Genomic DNA, 21,442 nt, shown 5'->3' on the forward strand with positions numbered 1-21,442 from the left:
CAAAGAGAAGGCAAGTCTGGAGTGGGGTAGTAGAAGTCTTTAGGTATTGACCTCCAGAGAGAACACCAAGAATGTGGGTGGGCCCCAATGGCATGTTGATGCTTACCACACGTTCTGAATTTTCCCCCCAGTATCAAAACTGCCTTACACTGGATTGTATCACACAACAAAAATGGAAATAACTGACAAGTACAGAGCTTGATAAATGGTAGAAGTTTAACAGATGTTGATGGAAATTGAATTTCATTCATCTGCTTATCAAGGTGTTTTTCTTTATCCCAACAAAACCACAAGTTTTTTTTTAATGAATGGATCAAGAATAAGGTCTTTAAAAATAGATTTTTTAAGTGGAAATTAAAACAGAAAAGAGGTGTGAGGGTTCTTGCCAGTCAAATCAACTAGCACTTTGTCAGCAAAGGAATCATAGAAATGTGGGCTGAGAAGGGCGTGCCTTCCAAAAAAGGGGTAGAAAGGAGGGCAACTGGGAATGGAATTCATCCCCTCAAGCACCAGATTTCCACAAAAACATTTCTGCAATCTGGTAATTTCACCTCAATAGCTTAATGCATCCATGTTTTTAGAGTTTCCTTGATATAACAAAGCTAGCATTGCCATTAAAACATCTGTATTATATTTTAGAAAATGAAACTTACACCATAGAAATTAAAGTAAGTAAAATCAAATTTTTATGTGAAAAAAAATCTATCTGTCCCGAAAGGAATCCACAAACAAACAAACAAAAAAACTGGTCACTGCAAGTATTTATAAAGCACCTCTGAGTTGTGAAAACTACCCTCTGGACCAAGAAGACAAATGATTGATGACCACTTAGTTTAAAAAGGATCCTACAAGGCAGCTGCAAATGTGCACAAAAGCAATCAGGTTCCAACAAGTCTTCACCCACCTTAAAGAAATCAAACAATGGAGTAATTATTTTTGCCAGTCAAGGCTCTTCAACATGATGTTATCTTCATATGTTAATGCATATTTTTAAGTTCCATTAGGCTCTATGGTTTCATAACATGTTTATGGTGCTTGAGGCCCAGTGAGATACTTAAGTATTAAGATTTTCTTTCTTTCCTAATAAACGCTAGATTTCTTAGGCCCTGGCTGGAGAAAACACTAATGTTCAACCATAATGAACAGCACTGCCACGTCCTTTCACTTAAACAATATACGTGATCCGCCCTATGGAACAGAATCAGAGAATAGAGTCAATCAATCTTTATTAGCAGACTCTGTGATTTTTCCCTACTCACTAAAATTTATTTGTAACCCCAAAATCAATACTTGCAGCATTTTTGTGGTCTTTCGTGGACATGCATAGAGAGTCAAAAAAATTTTGAGCTACCTGATGTGCATATTTCCAGCTGAGTTTGAACAGGGCAACACTCTGCCTCCTTATTTCAGCTCTCAGACTGTAAAGAAACATCCTTTGCGCAGTCTGTTTAGTGCCTTTTTTGTGCTTTTTGCTGGTGGTTTCACTGTTTAAAGTGGCCTCCAAGTGTAGTGAAGCAATGTGGCGGGGTCGTATGTGTAAGAAGGCTGTGTTGTGCCTCACAGAGTAAAATAGAGAAGTTCTGTTCAGGCATGATCGGTGGTGCTGCTGACTTGAGTTCAATGTTAATGAATCAACAACATATATTAAATAAGTTGTTTTTAAGTAGAAACATATGAAAAAGAAGGTTATATATTGATTGGTTAACAAAAATGTGATCAGAGACTCAACAGAAACCTAACCCTGTATTTCCCCTATAAGTAATAGTTCAATATTTGCTAACAAAGTGTTTGCAGCAACTTTATAGAACATGACTACTCTGAGCAATGAGAACCACTGTATTGTGTTCCATGGCTTATGGTGAGAAAATAAGATCCAGGGAGACTAAGTTATTTCCTTTAATGTCACCCATTCAGTTAGAGCAGGGTAAAGACTATAATTGAGGTGTTTCGTTTCCATGTCCAGTGGATTATTTTTCTGCCTAATACCCTCTTTCTCCAATCACACCTTGGTTGTGGATAAAGAGAAGGCTTTCTTTTCCACATTGCATGGGATGCCCAGGTTTACTCAGCATTCTCCTTTCCAGAGCACTCTCTTTCGAAGTGTGTCTTTTAAATTTGAAAAACAGCTGAAATTGAGTCTTAAAGCAGAAAGTAGGAAAAACTACATGACAGTTCAACCTAGGTGGTGTAATTTTAATGTTTGAGTTATGATGATTTATGAATAGAAGATATGGGGAAGGAAGGAGATAAGATCAAACTTCACTGAATGTTCCCTCTTGGCCAGGCAAATGTAGCCAATTCCCATATCTTACCTTATCTAATAAGAAATCTGTGGGTTCATCAAATTTATTTACCTATTATCTTTTAGAAAAGATGGTGGTTTCTAAGAAAATTGATCTCCTATCTGTTTAAAGAAAGATGCCTAACAAGTGTGAACAAATCTCTAAGGGGTAGAGGTATAATTCAAAACTTATCTGACTCATTCCTATTAGAGCAGCTAAAATTTAAGAAGAAAAAAACAAAAAAAATGGCAACACCAAGTTATGGGAAGGATATGAAACAACTGAAATCATCATGGTTTGCTATAAAAAGTGCTATAGCTACTTTGAAAACGGTTTGGCATTTCTAATAAAGCTAAACATATACGGAATATATGACAAAGAAATTCTACCCTTACATATTTAACCAAGAGAAATAAGAGTATATGTTCACACAAAGACCTGTAAGCAAGTTTTTATAGCAGTTTTATTCATAATTGCCCCAAACTAGAAACAACCCAGAAGTCCATCAGTTGGTGAGTAAACAAACAGCAGTACAGGAGCACCTGGGTGGCTCAGTTGACTAAGCCTCTGACTCTTGATCTTGGCTCAGGTCATGATCTCACAGTGCATGAGTTCAAGCCCCACATTGGGCTCTGTGCTGACAGCATGGAGCCTGCTTAGGATTCTGTCACTCCCTGTCTCTGCTCCTCCCCCCCTTGAATGCTCTCTCTCTCTCTCTCTCTCGCTCTCTCTCTCTCTCTCAAAATACATAAATAAACTTAAAAAAAAAATAGTGATGCAGCCATATAGTGGAATCCTCTCAACCAATAAAAGGAACTACTAATACCTGCAACAACATGGATGTATCACAAAAGCACTATGCTAGGTGAAAAAAATCCAGACAAAAAGCCTACATAATATATGCTTCTCTTATAGGACATTCTGAAAAGGGCAAAACTATAGACAGAAATCAGATCAGTGTTTTATAAGAGGCTAGGAGTAGGGGGAAGAAATTGACTACAAAGGAGCATGGTGGAATTTTCTGGGGTGATGAAAATGCTATATATCTTCACTGAAACTGACAAAATAAAAACGTTTATCAGGTTGGATGAAACAAGCATAGACAAAGAGAAAATAGAGACATCTTTCATAGTGTTTAAATTTTGAAGGAAAGATGAAAGTTGCCTACACTCCAGATTTAAAAAAAAAAAAAATTAACGTTTTATTTTTTTTGAGAGAGAAAGAGACAGAGTATGAGTGGGGGAGGGGCAGAAAGAGAGGGAGACACAGAATCTGAAGCAAGCTCCAGGCTCAAAGCTGCCAGCACAGAGCTGGTCGTGGGGCTCAAACTTGAAAACCGTGAGATCATGACCTGAACTGAAGTTGGACACTCAACCGACTGAGCCACTCAGGTGCCCCTAGATTTTTTTCTTATTACAGAGAGAGAGCATGCAAGCAGCGGAGAGGGGAAGAGGGAGAGGGAGAAAGAATCCTAAGCAAGCTCCATGTTCAGTGCAGAGTCCAACACAGGGCTCAATCCCACCACCGTGAGATCATGATCTGAGCCAAAATCAAGAGTTGGATGCCCAACTGACTGAACCACCCAGATGCCCCATCTATCCTCTAGATTAAGCTATAACTACAGATGAATATTTTCTAATTAGCTAAAGTAACATTAAAATGAGTCACATTTAGATTTAGGGTGCAGGATGGAACAAAAGGTATTCCAAGAGAAAGGTACCCTGAAAAATCAGACCTGCCCATGATGGTGTTTGAGATTCTCTCTCTAAGATACAACAGGTGAGTTGTTTGCAGTCTATGTAAACTATTTCTCCTGTTTGATAAGAACTTAGTTACTTTTAATATGTTGATCTGAAGATTATTTAATAATTAGGTATATTAACAACAGTGCAGGAAATTTCTTAAAGAATATAGTTACAATCATGTTATTTTAGAAAAAAGAGAAAGATGCTAAGAAAGTCAAAATTTTACATTTGAATGTAGATAAAAATATTTAATCACTGAAAGTTGCTTCCCTGTTTTGTTATATTGCAATAAAACACTGAAGCAAGATAACAAAATGGAACCTAAAAGCAATATACTCCCACTTTTAATGAATGAGTCCAAGGAGAAAAGTCACTTAGGAGTGAGTACCACTGCTGCCTTGGAGGAGAAGAGCCAGTGAGGATGAAGGAGTCCTTCACTTCCCAGGACAGAGTGGGAAAAGGATTCTAAAACAGCTGATCTCTAGTCACAGTTGTGACTCTTCTAGTGGCATGTTGCCTGTTTGGATGATGGTTTCAGATTTTTCTCAATGTTTTGGCTTTCCCTGACTTTTTTTCTTTGCCATAGCATCCCTCATGAGTAGAGTCCACTTTAAAAGCCTGAATGTTTTGCTTAATAGTTTCCTTCATTCACAATGGATGAAGGAGTGGTAGGAAACGAGCTGCTAAAACAGCTCTTCCTTGGCAACTAGGATAAGACACTCTGGGAAGGTCAAGTCCATGGAGCCTTGAACCTGCATGAAAACAAGAGGCCACAGGGAGCCTTGTAATTCTTTGAATGATGATACATATTGGTGAAAAAAACTTGGGATCTAGACTGGAATTTGGTTTGGGAAGAGGGGCTAAGCAGGAAGACTCCTTATTCCTTGTGACCTATATCATCCAAGAGACACAGATATTGACTAGCCAAGGAACAGGCCAACTGGATAGAAATTGCTTACCCAGTTTTATGTTTTGTTACATGCTTTGTTAATAAGGTCTTAGCAACTGATGATAAGTGTCTGTGATTCTTCTTTGTAATCATTTTATAAACAATGGTATTTTTGAAGGAAGTAAATGAGTTCAGCTTAAGCACTAGACACAGTCATTAATGAAGCATACTATAAGTCAGATATAGCTTGAGCATTTGTTACATTGTAGTATCGTGTTTAGTTCATCTATTTCTTTTGCTAGGGTATAAACTCCACAGGAACAGTAACCATTATTCTTCTTTATATCTTTATTCCTCCTATTATAGAACTGGGTGCTGATAAATGTTTTTTCTATAAGAGATAAGAAATTTCACAAATGCTTACCCTGGAGTTTAATTACACGAAGAATGCTGTGACATAAACTTTAGCATGAGGTCAAAGCTAAGGCCAAAGGCCAAGGAGATAAGACCTTGGCCCTATCCAAGTTTGTCCCAGGAAGCCCATTTGTTCCTCAGGGGAATTCAGGGATGTAGGTCAGCTACAGGGTGGATCTTAATTTGCTTCTCTTTAAGCTGTCTTGGGCACAGGTCGACTCTCCTAAATGACAGCAGGACCAATACAGACTCACCCTTGGCCTTAGGCCAGTCCTGAAATGGCCTCCGGAATGAAAGCCAAGACCATCTATCAAGGCCTCAAAAGACCAGATCTTTAAACTGCTCTAAACTAACAAACATTTTCTATGATTACTTTAGAAGGATATTCGTTCACATATTGTTTCCAATCATTCTTTGGTCAGCATTTATACCCAGTTGTTTTGTAATGGATCCAAAATTATCCTCCAGAATTTATTTCCAGTTATCTTTTGCCTGTAGGCAAAACTACATTTCCAAAGTTATGTGCCAATAAATAAAATTATCTGTATTTTTCATTCTATTTTTATTCCACTTAAATCATCCTTTAAATTACAATAAAAAGTCACTCCCTAAGTTAATTATCTATTGTTGTATAATAAATTAATCCAAAGCCTAGAGGCTTAAGCAATAAGCATTTATTATCCACACAGTTGCTATGGATCAAGAAGGAACTTGGAAACAGGTTGGCTAGGTAGTTATAATTCAGAATCTCTCATGAGATGCAGTCAAGATATTGACCAGAGTTTTAATCATCTGAAGGTTTGACTGGGGCTGGAGGATGCATTCCAAGATGGTACATTCATATGGCTAGCAAATTAGTGCTGGCTATGAGGAGGAAGTCTCAGTTCCTTACCGCGTGGACCTCTCCACAAGACTTCTCCAGACTGAGTGATCCCTAAGAAAGAACAAGGTGTGAACTGCAATGTCTTTTATTACCTAGCCTCAGAAGTCACACATCTTTACTTCACTTTTTCTCTGTGCTGATGGAACACAGGCCAGCCATGATTCAGTATGTGAGGGGACTCTACAAAGACATGCATACCAGGAGGTGGGGATTCATGGTGAGGTGAAGTGGTCAGGATCATTGAGGGTTATTTGAATACTATACGTCCACATTTAATTTTTTTGCACCACAACAAAACCAATTGCATAAAATAAACTGTGTTCCTATCTTAGTTGTGAAGTTTGAGATTTTTCATGGACCATCTCAGAGCCCTTTCTTTATATTCTATGCACATAATAGTAATCCTTCCAGCCACTCATTTGATACATCCTAATTCTAACTCAGTAAAAGGCATCTGTCTAGACATATAGTTCTTAACTTACACTGGCTTTTAGACTTCTTTGAGGATCTCAATGTCCAAGGATCAATACCCTCCAAAATGTATATACCCATAAGTACACTACTTTACATACAACTTCAAGAGTTTTATGGACTCCCAGAGCTAAGAAAAGAAACTCAAACCTGAAAGCTACATACACACTGTTTTTAGCTAGCTGCCAAATATAAATGCCACAGCTAATGTTCAATAATAAGGGCTGGCTAACCATCTATGTTAGTCAAAATAACAAAGCACTTTTATGTGAAGTATCAAATTCATCTTTAGTTTCACAACTGTATTATTCTTGATTGACCTGGTAAACTGTTCATACTTTATGGTGGGATTTCTTAAGTTTGGGTTACACTTACCAGATGCTTCAGGCTAATATTAAGCATTAACTTTAACGTACATATACACAAGAGAATGACTCTCACTAATATGTCATAATGTCACCAAAAACTGTCCAGCCCTGGTTTTAAACATTACTCACTACCAAACAAGGTTACATTAATGGTGAATGCTGCTCAGAACTCCAGCCAGGTATGGGAAAAGGTGGTTTCTAGGTATAAAAGCAGACAGAAGTTCATCACAAGAACTAGAGCCCTTACTATCCCAAACTATAATTTTTTGCAGACATGTATCATATACTGAACAATGCAAACCACAGGTTCTTCAAGTTTATAGAACTGTAGTAAGCTAGCTAGTTCCTCTTAACCAATTTCTTCAAATTAGTGTCTCAGAGCTTGGTGCTGTTTATATAAAAAGATGAGTATTATTTCTCTCTACACAGCTAATCTCAGCAGAATCAGCAGTGATAGTTGCTAAAAGCAGACCTACTAAATCAGAATCTGGTATGAGTTTAGTAAGGGGTAGGGGGCATGAAGGGTGGCATTGGGGAAGGTAGTCCATGCACACTACCAAATTCACTAAGTCAGTGGTTTGCAAAAATGTGGTCCCAGGGCCAGCAGCACCAGCAGCACCTGGAAACTTGTGAGAAATACAGATTCTCTGGGCCACTTGGTCTCTGAGTTTCTGATCCAGTGAGTCGGGAGCTCAGGGGATGACATCCAGCACTTTGAGTTTTAATAGGCCCTCTAGATGATTCTGATGCTCACTTGACCTTGAACACCACTGCACTTAGGGATTCCTTGCTCCTCAATATAATCTGAGATTTATTATCTCCAGGTTTGCTGAACAGTTATGTCTCAATAAAACAAAAATCACAGGTTTCTTTTTCTATTTCCATCTTCTACAACCAGGGCCTGTGGATGGATGTAGGATGCAAGTCCTCAAAGGAGGAAGGATAGGTGGGAGAGAGACTAGTTTTAATACAGATTAATGGAGGTACATGTTCCTCCCCTTAAAAAAAAAAGAAAAAGGAAGAAACAAACACTCCCACAAAATAAGAAAGAGCCTAGAAAGAAATATCCCTAAAAAGATATTGACTGTGCTAATGCTTATCCTTTAATGTCTTTTAAATTATTTAATAATATAACTTTCAGGAAGTTTGTTTAGTGTTAATGTCTGTGGTCCCTTTGTGGCCTATGAACCTCTGGCTATGAAAAGGAGTGTTTCAAATGGACATTTCTGGGACACCACAAGAACCTTTCAGATGACATGTGAGCATGGGTTATGACGACTTTGGAAAACAGTACAGTCAATACTTGTTGTCTTAATTTTCTGACATAAGTGAAAACAGATGCTTGGAATGAATGGCCGACTAAGAACAAGTGTTATATAATGCAATTCAGCTGACAAATTTAGGGGATTATAAAACTAAATTGCGTTCTTTGTAAAGAGCTGAGAAAGGCACCTGAAAGTATTTGAAAAAGCATTGACATGTTGATGAAATATTGTGAAAGTGAGATTTCTTGCCAAGAGTATTTGGAGAAGGAATTTTGACTAACCAGGACTATGAAGGATTGTTACCTCTTTAAGTGATTCAAGAATATTTTTAATTAGTCTTTCTGGTGATTGAATTGTAATATCAACATTTAAACTTTGAGTTACTATTTCCAAAACAAGGTAATAAAAATAATCACTTGTTCCAGTGAAAGACTGTAAAGACTTTTTAACTAGATTGTTCCACATAAGAGCAAAACGCTACACCAGAGTAATACCAGTATGTTGATCAATCAAAAATCAGTGGTGCATCATGCCAAGTTTAACCCATTTCTAGGCCTTTCATCTATTTCATATTTATTGGTTTTCAATTTGTAGCTCAAGGAGAACCAGCACAATAATGCAGCATGGCACACGTGTGTAAGCACACACCATTGAATCTGGAAACCTAATTTTACATACATATTTTTTTCACTAGTCATTATTACTGTAGGTCATCGTTGAAAAAGTCTAAAATCCAGTAGAACATATAAAGTTTCCATGGCAGAGATGGTGGATGTCTTCCAAGCACAAGGGTAAAAACTTGAAAAAGACATGAAAGCGAAAAAGAGGAGGCTGTAAAGAGTGAGAGAAAAATTTGAAAGTCATCTGTTGAGTATAGCAAAGCAAAGGGGGAGCCAGAGAAACAGAGATCAAAGAGGGAGACTGGCACATTGAAATTGTATTAATGGTATTAAATGCCTGCTACTGTCATCCAGTGGCCAATTCAAGGATCACATTTCATAGGGGACACTTAACCCAGGAACTCAGTTTCGTGGAAACACTGGTTACCAATGAAATGGAGAGAAACATGGCATTTGAACTTAAGATCCAACTCAATGAGCCCCTGAAAAACAGCAAAGTTCAGTGCAAGTTCTTCAAAATATCAAACTCCAGCAACTACAATGGAACAAAAATTCAGGATAAATAGAAAAGTGACCTTACAAAATACCACTGTGCTATCTGGCTTTTATCAGGCTTATGTTGTTGCCATAATTCAAGGGATGTAATAACTTATGCCATGTTCAAAACCATTTAACAATGAACTGTGGTGTTAATATACAGTTATATTTTGTTCAATCTGATATGCACAGAGCTTATCAGATGAATGCAAATTTGTGCTTCTTGCAAACTTGCTGATGCCAAGATAACTAAGTGGGAAACCATGATATTTTCAGTCAAGTGGAACATTTAGCATGACATAGAAATACCCACTGCTGACTTGAAAAAATTATGAAGTGTGCATTTTTTTCCAAAGGGGTGATTCCTGATGTATCTGAACAGATAAGGAGTCAGTTGTGAGGTGAAAATGAGGGGCCAAAGTGGTCTGCAGAAGAGACTGAGGGTGGAAGCCAGTAGAATGTTCTGAGGACTCCTCTGGTGTTGACAGAAGGGAGAAAGAGGAAAGGAGGGAAGTAGGAGGAAAAGAGGGGAGAGAAGGAGGATAAAAGGAAAGGAATATCAGGAACAAAAAGAGAGGGCAAGAAAAAAAGTCTCAGCAGGTGGCTGATCAGACCAACACAGTACCTGAGAGTTGGCTAGACAGTCAGTAGCAGACATCCAGGGGGAGTTCAAGTCACACAGAACTGAATCCCAAGGGTATGTAGAGATACAATTGACCAAGGACCACAACTCGTGCTCCCAAATCTTTCACAATAACTTAAATCTGCTCTGAGCACAACCTTCCGACCTCCTGCAGAGAACTGGACAAAGGAACAGGAACAGGATGCTGATGGCAAGATTTATGCTTAAAAATCCACAGTGCTGTGGTTCTTCTACTCAGTCTCTGTGTCACTGTGAGGCCAACCCACTACAAGCCCAGGCTCAGGAAACTGATTTCCAGCAATGGAGCGCTCTTGTAGCTCAGCATATTTTCAGAAAGGGTCCAGGAGACTAGAGCATCTAGGAGATCTTCTAGACCTCTAGCTGCCATGGCAGGTAGAGAATTTTCAAAAATGCATCTGGTCTTTACATACCCTCTTATTTAGTTTAAGAAAGTTACTAACAAAAAAATCCGTTAAAGTCACCCTACTATTATTTATTAGTGGAAGCTAAAAAGAGAACTGTTATTTTTATGATTCCCTTTTTTCAGGGAAGCAGATCTGATTTCAGTGAGGTCAGGTCACTTGCTCAGACTCACATTCACTCCTGCACTTTGCCCACTGGCCCCCATTGCTATTTTCCAATATTGACCATTTCAATGCAGGATGAAACTACAGACTAAACCTCAAAGGAAGAACATGGCCAGTGCCATTTTCCCTCCAATTCTGGGAAAAATATGAGTAATTAGGTAATTATTCTGTGACAATAGCATCATTGGGGTGTTTGAAGAGGCTGAGCCAGCAGAGGGAAGGAGAGGTTCTTCTTCCAATCATCTGATCCCTTGTCCTACACGTACTAGCTGGAGACGCTTTAACTCCATCTGGGAAAGTGAAAGGAGAAGCAGCCTCTGTCATGTATCCCCTGCTGGCATATCTGTAACAGGGCTGAATTCCAGAGTTCTCTGCCAGCATGACTTTGGCAGCTGCCCCAAACTCCTCCTTCTGCTGCTCTCAGAAAAGGAAGGCCTGTTAGGTCTTGCACGCCCACACACACGTGCGCACAGTGGACTCTCAGCAGGGCCCTTGGAGAACCAGAATGTTTTCTTATCAGTTAACAGAATGGAAAAAATCAACGAATGGCATTTAAGGAAAAAGGAAATCTGAAACTCCATTTGGGCATCTTGTCAGAAGCAAAGTACCCCAAGCTTTGTTACCAAGGGTTTATTCTCCACTCAAAGAGGAGAGACCTTTCCTTTTATTGGAAATTCAGTGATTACATTTTAAAGATGTTTCAGATTATAAACCATCCTATGGGCTCACAAATTATCCTTAACATAAAACAGAAGGATGGTAAGCTGGAATGTATGTGGTAAATGTGCACAATTAAAGGAACCATGTCCAAAGGTGATTTATATAACTTGGACCTTCTGAATAGGGAAATTCACTGAACATTTGCTTAACTCCTGTATTTTGCATTAGCTGGGATTATAGGGTACTTTGTTTTTCTTAATATATTACATTAATTTATTTTTTTCTTCTTTATGTGTATCACTTAAAGCTAGTGCATGGCAACACAATGGAATAGCTTAACTCCTAAAAATTTTGTATGTTAACTAAGGATAAAGAATTAAGACACCAACAGTTTCATCTAAAAGAAAATTACATTTCTGTGGCCAAATAGTTTTAAATACAACTTTTTCAAATTCCTTGAAGGCAGGAAATGTCCTACTCATCTTTATAATCCTACTATTGCTTTTTTTAATGATAATTAAATGACAGAATAAATAAATTTAAGTTCAGTCCTGAAAAACACAATCAGCCAGTTTCTCAGATCTAGCTTCTGATATTTTGTGAAAGTAGGATTAGCACTTATGTTCTAACACCAAAAGCAAATGTTAATCTCAATTTTAAACATTTCCTTATTCTATGTAGTCTGATAAGGGAGCCTCAAAAATTTTCCAAATAAGGCTTTAAAATTCTAGAACAAAGCAGAAAAAAAAATCATCTTTGAATTGATTTTAAAACTTAAATAGCAAAATAGTTTGTTTCCAACTTTTAAATTTTACTCTGCATACATCTAGAAAGATTTATCAAGCACTTAAACATACAAATTTTCAAAACTGTAAATCAGTAGTTCTCAACTCTGATCATACTGGAACCACCTGAGAAAATTTTAAAACTCTCCCACCCCAGACCAATCAAATTATAACTGAGTAGGGAAGCAGAATAGTACTGATACTTTCAAAAACTCTCTAGTTACTCTAATGGGCAGTGAGGGTTACAGCTATCAGAACAGATGTAATAGTATTTGTACTCAGAGCTAAACTTACTTTAAAAGAAAACATTGAATTGTTATATCATCCGTGAAGCTTGAACTGGACCTCAACTTTATGCAAAATTAACTTCTAACCTGACTAGCAGGTGCTTGGAGTAGGTTGAGTTGATCTGGTTTTCTAATGCATAGACTTTAGTAGTACAGTCTGTGACTAGAGAACACTAATGAGCCTTCTATGAAGGTATCACATCTTCTACTTCCTTTTCAGGATTCCTCAGGGAGGAACATTAGCTGACTTCATAGCTTGCTATACCAAAAGAGCCTAAAAACCTCAGGCTAGCTTTAAGGCTCCTAAATTTCTATCAAAATCACTAGGAATACAAGTCAGATTTTGTTAGATCAGGGAAACTTACAACACACTCTAAAATTCTCACTGTGAAAGGTTCTTGGTAGAGACCCAAACTAACATGAGCAGCAAGCAGAGTAAGCCCTGATTCAGCCTTCCTGTCCACAGGACTTCAGCAAAGTATACTGAGACCAGGAGGTTTACTCTTCTTACCATGGACCTCTTAGGCCTTTAGGACAATCCCAACACAAGAAGATACTGTGGGATAGAGGGAAAAGCCACACAGCGTATTCTAGTATTAAACATTCTATGAGGTTCTGGATACCATGTTAAGAATATATCCTATGTACAACCTAAATTGTGTGTTTTGATTCCTAGAACATATGGAAGAATTGTTTTATTAACAGCAAAAAGGATTGGAAAAAGCTCCTTTTGTTCATCCAGTTGTCTCCATCACATGCACCAACACAAATACACTTTCTTCCTCCAAACACAAACTTAACTCAACTTTATAACAACTCCTCCATTCACTGATGTTTCAGAAGCACATTTTATGGGAACTGTGTCATCAGCTCAATAGGGGTTACTTTCTTAATATTTGTACATTTTGTTAAAGAAAATTTTTGCTCTGTCTTATGTTTTCTCTTTTTGGGTGAGAGATGGTGACATCTAAGTCTTAAAATGAAAATCAGGGTTTCTATTTGGGGAGAGTTTACTTTCCATATCCGTCTACATGGGACTGACCACATTTGATGTGCCACAGAGGAAATCAATAAAGGAATCTAGGCATTGACTGGATTCTTGCACACATAAAATTGTGCCCTAAATATGTACCTTAAGTCTTTGCACTCTTAACATGTTTATCTCAATTCTCAGGAATTTCCTAGAATTGACCCTAACCATGGAGGGAGACAAATTGGCAGTTTGCCTAATGGGGACCTTCCACTAAAGGCTGAATTCTATGGAAAGTAGATTGGTGTTAATACTCAAACCAGTATATTCTCTGGAGTTAGATCTGCTATATTCATAGTTCCAATATATCATTTACTAGCTGTATGATTCTAGTAGCCATTGACCATTTTGTAGTGGGTAGGCTCTAAGATAACTTCCAATACCCCTATCTCCTGATATTAACTCCCTTGTATAATCACCTTATGTGACAGGGCCTGTGAGTTGTTTCTAACCAATAGAATGTGAAAAAGGTCATAGGCTTTCACTTCCATGATTAGGCTGCATAAAATTAAAATTTTTATCTTGCCTGCAAATTAATCTGGGTTTGGACACTTTGACGAAGCAAGGAGACATAATAGAAACGCTCATGTGGCAAAGAATTGAGGTGACCTCTGGTCAATTGCCAGCATTCCTCAAGGAACTGAATTCTACCAACAACCACAAAAACTTGGAAGTGGACCTTTCCCCAGTCAAGCCTTCAGATGAGACCCTATCCCTGCCCAACTCTCTGTTGCAACCTGTGAAAGACAGTGAAGAGAGGCCCCAAATAAGACAGACTCAGTCTTGTAACCCACAGCAATTTTGAAATAATAAATATGTGTTGTTTTAAGCTGATGATTTTGTGGCCATTTGTTGTACATCAATAGTTAACTAAAAAACTAGGGGTGCCTGGGTGGCTCATTCAGTTGAGCATCCAAAGTTCACTCAGGTCATGATCTCACAGTTCATGAGTTCCAGTACTGTGTCTCTCTCTCAAAATAAATAAACAAAAAAAAAAATATTTTAAATAGTTAACTAGCAAACTCTTTAGGCTTAGTTCCTCATCTGTGAAATATGAAAAATAATAACATATCTTCATAGGTGTGAGGATAAAATGAGATAATTTATGCTAAACACAGCATTAAACATCATGCCTGCTATGGAGTAATATGGTTAATTGTTTTCATATTTTTAAATGTCATTTTAACAGAATGTATGTAGTGAAACCATTCATATTCTATTTATAACATGTTCCTTCTTTAGCTGATATTATTTATTTTTACATTTTTATTTTACTTTTATAATATATTTCACTTTAGATTATTCTATTTATTTTTTAATTTTACATTTATTCTTAGATCACTTTTATAAGTTCATATATTACGTACAACATTCTCTCTTATACCTACTTTTACAATGGCAAGCAAGAAACAAGCAAAAGGAAAATCTTTCTGAAGATAGTGACCCAGATAGAACAGTGGGTCTCATCCCCTGAATGATCCTCTCTTTATTAGATACCTCGCTTTTGTCTTAAAGAAACCTTCTGCCAACTCACATTTAACTGACAAAAACATTTTAGCTGTCTTTTCTATGAGACAGTGTAGATAAAGTCTCTTATTCTCAATTGTTTCCCTGTGAAAGAGAGAGGCTGAAATTCCTTACCATTCCATATCTCATAGTCTGATATAGTAGTCTATAAAACTGAAAAAAAGTAGCAAATATATAGTTAACACAGGAGAACTTAATTTTTAAACCTTAGGTTTTATACATGATAGTCTTAGTACCAGAAAATTATCTTTAATCAATTCCTAATATAGGGTTATTTTATAACAAGGATTGGATCTCATTTTTACCTAATAGATGTTCAATAAACACAAACAAATCAATAAAACTCCAAGAAACTTTGGAGCTGACAAAGATACTAAAATAATTCTCCCATAGTTTTTAAACTTTTTTGTTTCCTTTTAGCAGAGGAGCCATATTTTTCCAATATACTCTTGTACAGTGACACCAGTACATAAATATACATCAACTTATTAAAAGCAGAATCCTACCCAGTAGGTTTCTTTTGCACTCCCCATTAATATCCCCCCAACTTCCCTGCCCTAAGATGGAAGAGCTCTTCTCCAGGCCCTTGCAAATATTAATCACCTTTTAGAGAAATGGACTGGGTCATTGGAGTGACACATGAAATTTTGTCAAAGTAAGATTGGGATGTATCCAGGGAAAGTGAGAGCCAGACCCCAGGTGAATGTCTGGGAAAGTTTACAGAGCAAAACATAGGAGTCCTCCACTCCAAAGACAAGCTTCTATTTCCTCTTTGTAATCAATCTTGGGGAGTCAATGAGTCTTGGGCAAATAGAGACAAGGAAGACACAGTTGCATCCTATGTGGACTTCCCAGTTCCGGCTTCTTCTCTGAGTACTTTAACGCCTCAGTGCTGAGCACTAGCACCTGGGGGTTTCCTAGGGTCTGGCCATGCAGCTTCCTCTGTTGCCAAGGCCCCTCAACTCCCAGCCATCCTCTTCCTTGCACCAACTTGTATTTGTCTTCCAGGCCTCTACTTAAGTACTTTATCCTCTCCTAATTCTTGATCCCTTCTGGCTGGGGTGGGTCCTCTGGCTGTTCTCAAAGCTCCATGTGCTTTACCTAAAGTGGAGGATAATCTCACTCTATTGTAATTATCCCTTTATATCCCGGTCTCCTCCGTTACCCGGTCAGCTCCTTAAAGACAGGTGCCATGCTGTGTGTTCCTAGCCTCAGTGCTCTGCACACACATGGAATATAATTTGTTACTTAAATAAATTAGTATATCTTCACATAAAGCAGGAAACTGATATTACACGGAAATTAAGGATATATATAGTCTTTTGCCACTTGCTGTCTGTGTGACTTTGGGCAAGTCGCTTAAATGCTCTGGGCACAATTTTATGCTCTGTAAAATAGGAATAGTAAAATACCTGCTCTATAGGGGAGCTTTGAGGATTGAGATTTTCCACATTAAAAATATTTAGCCTTAAATTACCACAGGCAATATGAGCTCAAAAAATGTTATCTATAAGTTATTAATAACTGTGACAGTTATTGTTATTTTTACCATCTGCCCCTGTTTTATGCCCTTGGAATCAGTGATTTCTATCTACTATGTCAGGTAAGAACCTGAGGCAAAGAGCCAGCTGCCTCTTCCCTCTGCTACATGCCAAGAGTCACACCCAAGAGCCTTATGCCTTCAGGCTATCTGATTACACTAGTATCTTGGATGTTCCTCTGTGATTTTCCTCACACGTGCCTCAGGACTGATAGAGTTCTCTAGAAATAGTAGGCTTTGCCTCCTGGCAGATTACAATCTTCCATACACAGGAGTTTCTGCAGAGATCTCCCATTATAAGCTTTCGTTGGCTCCCTTCACAACATATTGTTCTCTGTGGTTTTTATCCTAGCCTGGTATGCAGCAGGGGAAGAAAAGGTCTGTGGTGCCAAGAATAAAGATTCCAAGAGGTAGCTGGAGCACAGGGGCTTTCAGAGGTGTCAAATAATGCGGTGATTCTTCTCAAGGTCTGTATGTTAAGGTTTAATTGTCTTCCTGAAAAACAAGCTCAAGGGATCTCTCCAGGAAGCTCTGTAAGGCCTTACCAATCCCCAGGGAAAGCTGATCCTAAGGCAAAGGTGCAGCTTTCCATAAAGAACAGCAATGTTTGACCTTGACAATCAAACATCCATTGGGGTTGGCCATGGTCAGCCTAGAGCGCAGGAGAGGTTTTCTTTCATTGTCTGTAGAGCAACACTTAACTCTCTTGCCCCACCTTTCTGCCAAAAACATGCCACCTAAATTTACTGCCCTCCAAGAATTTGTCTGACAGTTTGGGCACAAGATCACAAATTATGGTATACCTATTTTTTAAAATATTGATCCACTTTTCTATGACCATTTAACATGATATCTCGTCTCATTTAATCCTAAAACACTATGAGATAGTTACCATTATTCCCCTTTTACAGATGACAAAACCGGGCTTAGCAAAGGCAAACGATTTGCCAAAACACATACTCATTAAGTTGTAGAGAGAAGAGATCCATTAATAATAGTCTTTAACTTTAAGCTTTTGAAAAATAAGAAGGACTCTTCCAATATCTTATTTTCTGTAACCAAGTATGTGGTTACATACTTGTATGCATACTAAGTATGCAAATAGGTATAAGACAAGGAACAAATGTATCTTATTTTAAAAGTAATTTCTTTTTCCTATAAATTCCCAACTATATATATCTATATATATATGTATATATAGATATATATATACATAAATATACATATATACACACACATATATATCACTTATATATAGAAAGATATATATATATATATATATATATACACATATATATACACATATATATAATGTGTGTGTGTGTGTGTGTGTGTGTGTATGTGTATGTACAGAGGATACGTTCTTGGGAAAATGTGAATATTAAGATAATGGTTATGATATTTACAGGAAAAAAATTTATTCAAGTGAAGGGTAGCATTCACACACACTGCACAATGTAACTCCTAAGGTTTGGAGCAGAGAAGCCTGCTTACCAGGCAGGAAACAGGGTAGAACATGCCTTTCAAGTCAGAAGTCCAGGATCCAGTCCTGGTCCTGTTATGGATGGGGGAAAGTCACAAACCCTCCCACCTTTGAGTGTTTTCATTTGTAAAGTAAATAGTTAAGCTAGGGCAGTGGCTCCCAAATATTGACCTTTGATGAAATTTTCCTTAGTTTATGGTGAAAAGAGAAAAATAAAAACAACACACTTATTTGTATAAATTTCATTTATTTTATAAATCTGTTAAAATGGTTGCTTTTATGAACACTGGGGATTTTGGTTCCTCTTGGAAATCCTCAAGTATGTCTTCTATAATGGAACCTTGATATTAAAAATATATATGTATTTTTACTGGCCCATAAATTTAAAGGTCTGGGAACCACTCAATTAACCATTAATGTCCTCTCTAGCTTCAAAACTCTATCCTCTTCTTAAATCACAAATGACATATAACTAGCTCTAAAGTAGGAAGGAAGAAAAGAAAACCTTTTTATCCCCACCTCGTTCTTGTTTAGCTCAGCATTTCCCCAAATGTGTCCTGTGTGAGACAAGCCCCTATCAAGATATCATAGCTATTTCACTAGAAAAATGGACTCTTTTTTAGTCAAATGAGTTTGAGAAACGATGGGTTAAAAATGTTGGGCAGGTTCCTTTACCGAGTAATTTTCAGAATGGGTGAAGTGCTCACATCTGTTGTGACTCCCCAAAAGAAGACAAAGCAGGAAGGCTCCTTAAGTTATTGGTGGAGAGCAGATGCCTGCCCAACCTCCCTTTTGAGGACAATACACCTATTTCTGAACACAGTTTGAGAAAAGTGACTTCAGCTAACCGAAAGTTCCTCAGTGGCTTTTATGATAAGCAAAGAAACAAGGAGACTTGCCAGTTATTTTGTAAGAAAATTATTTTTAACAATTTCTCAACAATTACCAACACTACAGATATTTCTTAAAATTACAAAGGAAACCTAGATAAAAATTCTTCAGATTAAAGTGCAAGGAAGAGACAAAAGTCTTGTGGCCTTTTAGGGCAACATTTCTTTTTTTTTTTTTTTTTTTTAACTATAACAAATAAAGGAAAACTGTGTCAAGAGATTTGTATCCAGTGATTGCAACATGATAATTAAAGCATTTGGAATTTGCCGAAGTCTGCAGTAACAAAATTATGGCTATCATCCCTACACAGTGAATAGGAGATAAAATAAAACCATCTGTAGGTATTGAGCCTGAGAAAACCCCAGACTTCTCTCAAATGATGTGTCCTTGTTAAATATTTCAGCAGGAAGAACAACTCATTCTAAATGCTTCTGCCTCAAGATTGATGTACTTAAATGTTTTTACAATGATCAAGGAACAAGATTCTTCATAGAAGCAAAAGATCTAACAGTATGTGTTTTTATTTTTATTTTTTTAGTTTTGCATAATTATCTATCTGTTCAGAGTTAAGAAGGTTTACTTAGCCCTTTTTATTGCTTTTTACATCACCCTGTGAAATATCAACGGCCCAACCCTTCAGCCTTCACATTCTGGATTCAAGTTTCACTTACCACACTGAAGAGAGAACAGTTTTCACTTGGGACAGGATGATTTGGGAACACACCACCCAGAGGGAGGACCCGGGAAGGATCTTTTGGACATTCTGACACTAACACCCTCTCTCTCTGACCCTAGGTTTTGGACAAGACATTACCCCCAATATTTTCCGTCATAACCGTATAGTAAGTTCCAGCCTGTTTTTCATAGTCCTGCTGACTACAACAGTCTGCAGCCATAAAAAGCCTTCCCTGACCTAGAGTTGGCTGAGAAAGCGCCTCTGCAAAGGAACAAAAAAAGTACATGCAACGTCTACGTTCAAAGATAGGAGAGAGGCAAGCTCTTCTTTTGGTGCTGATGGGCTCAAAAGATTGTTTTTAGGGTCTAAATTTAGAAATTTCCATTTTCTTTTGATGGCATTTATAAACAAAATACCAACACTAAAACGAGAGCAATTTAGCCAGGAAAAGGGGGAGTGTCCCATCCAGCAGATCAAACCCTCTTCCAAAGTCCCCTGGAGAGAAGTGTCTAGAAATTAGCACATGACCCTACTTTGGTGTGACCTGCCTGGAGTCCCTCAAACCCCAAATTAGCAAGCAAGTACGTGTGAGGTTTACACCATTCAAAGTTTCAGAATTAGCTTCTTTTAAACCTAAAGCCAGAACTCATTTAGTCTCTGGGAAGGGGAATGAAAACACCAAACAACTCTTTTTAACAGACTAGAAAACCCATCCACATATGATTCAATATACAAACACCACAGTTTGAATCCATAGCATTCAAGCTACTGTGAACGTCTGTTAAACCTAATAAGAAGTTGGTCTTCATTTTTTGCATTCAAGAGATCCAGTTGAAAAATAAATAACAGAGGGGAAAAGAAGTAAAAGTTTAAGCAACTCCTTCACGCATATGAACTCTGACTCCACAGAATAACTGTATTCCCCCCGACCTGGCAAAGTAGATCACATTTAATATCGACATTTAAAAACTAGTATCTCTTAAAAATTATTTTTAAAACACAAAACATCAGAGCTACTTGCCTTTTGGCAATTTCTGTGCATTTCCCAGGGCTAGTGCAATACTTCCACAGAGAAGTAGACACCCCAAGCTGGAGAGCATGTTGCATTTGCCACCTCGCACGGGGAGTAATGCTGGTGGGTGTCCTGCAGCCCTGAAGCTGCATTTAAGCGGACTGTCTCCCAGTGACAGAGGCGGGCGGCCGCACTTAGCTGTGCTGTGGGCTTACTCACAGGGGGTGGAGACAAAATGACATCACACCCTTTCCCACACACACCAAAAAAAAAAAAAAAAAAAAAGGCACAACAGCAAAAACATAGCATCACATTTCTCTCTGTTAGGTTGTAACTGTCTCTCCTCTCTGTGAGAGAAAAACGTGAAATTTTGGTCAGTCTATATTTGTGAGAGAAATAGTATTTAGGCAATTCTTAACCATTTGAACTACTTTTAAAAATCCAGAGAAGGCATGCCCAAAACCACTGGAACAAAAGAAAAACCTTATTAGGAAGGAAACTGTTTTTAATTATCTGGTAAAACAATCCAATTCTTCTTTTAAATGGGAGTCAACTCATAAAAGTACACTTTGAACCATCCTGAAGTTCCAATATTATGAGAAAATATTGAGTAAGTCAGTGATTACATAGCAATTCATTATACATAACACATATGTACATATAAATGTATATACACACAGAAACATACAAATGCATATATTCTAGAGATATGGATGTAGAAATGGAGAAATCACGTTACTAATCGATCCCCAGCTCTGGGCCACGCTCTAGATTAGTGTCCTTACCTATATCATTGCATTTTAACCATCACAGTGGTTATACAGGAGAAACACTGTTATTCCCATTT

The 21,442-nt window shown here is 37.7% G+C and overlaps 1 protein-coding gene across 50 annotated transcripts in view; it reads right to left on the reverse strand.

The window, feature by feature from the left end:
- The window catches only part of LOC123610790 (ABI family member 3 binding protein), a 265,188-nt gene extending 244,381 nt beyond the window's left edge, over nt 1-20,807 (reverse strand). For 37 of the 50 annotated variants that reach the window (XM_045501842.1, XM_045501847.1, XM_045501828.1 and 34 more), the window contains exon 1: nt 20,605-20,797. In XM_045501842.1, coding sequence (XP_045357798.1) covers nt 20,605-20,683 — 79 coding nt within the window. In that variant the 5' untranslated portion in view covers nt 20,684-20,797. Of the gene's footprint in view, nt 1-20,604 lie in introns of all 50 variants that reach the window. The other 13 variants (XM_045501829.1, XM_045501850.1, XM_045501849.1 and 10 more) reach the window with 3 other exon arrangements.
- Nucleotides 20,808-21,442: the final 635 nt, after the last annotated feature.

Source organism: Leopardus geoffroyi, chromosome C2 (genome assembly GCF_018350155.1).
Source record: "Leopardus geoffroyi isolate Oge1 chromosome C2, O.geoffroyi_Oge1_pat1.0, whole genome shotgun sequence".
NCBI lineage: Eukaryota > Metazoa > Chordata > Mammalia > Carnivora > Felidae > Leopardus > Leopardus geoffroyi.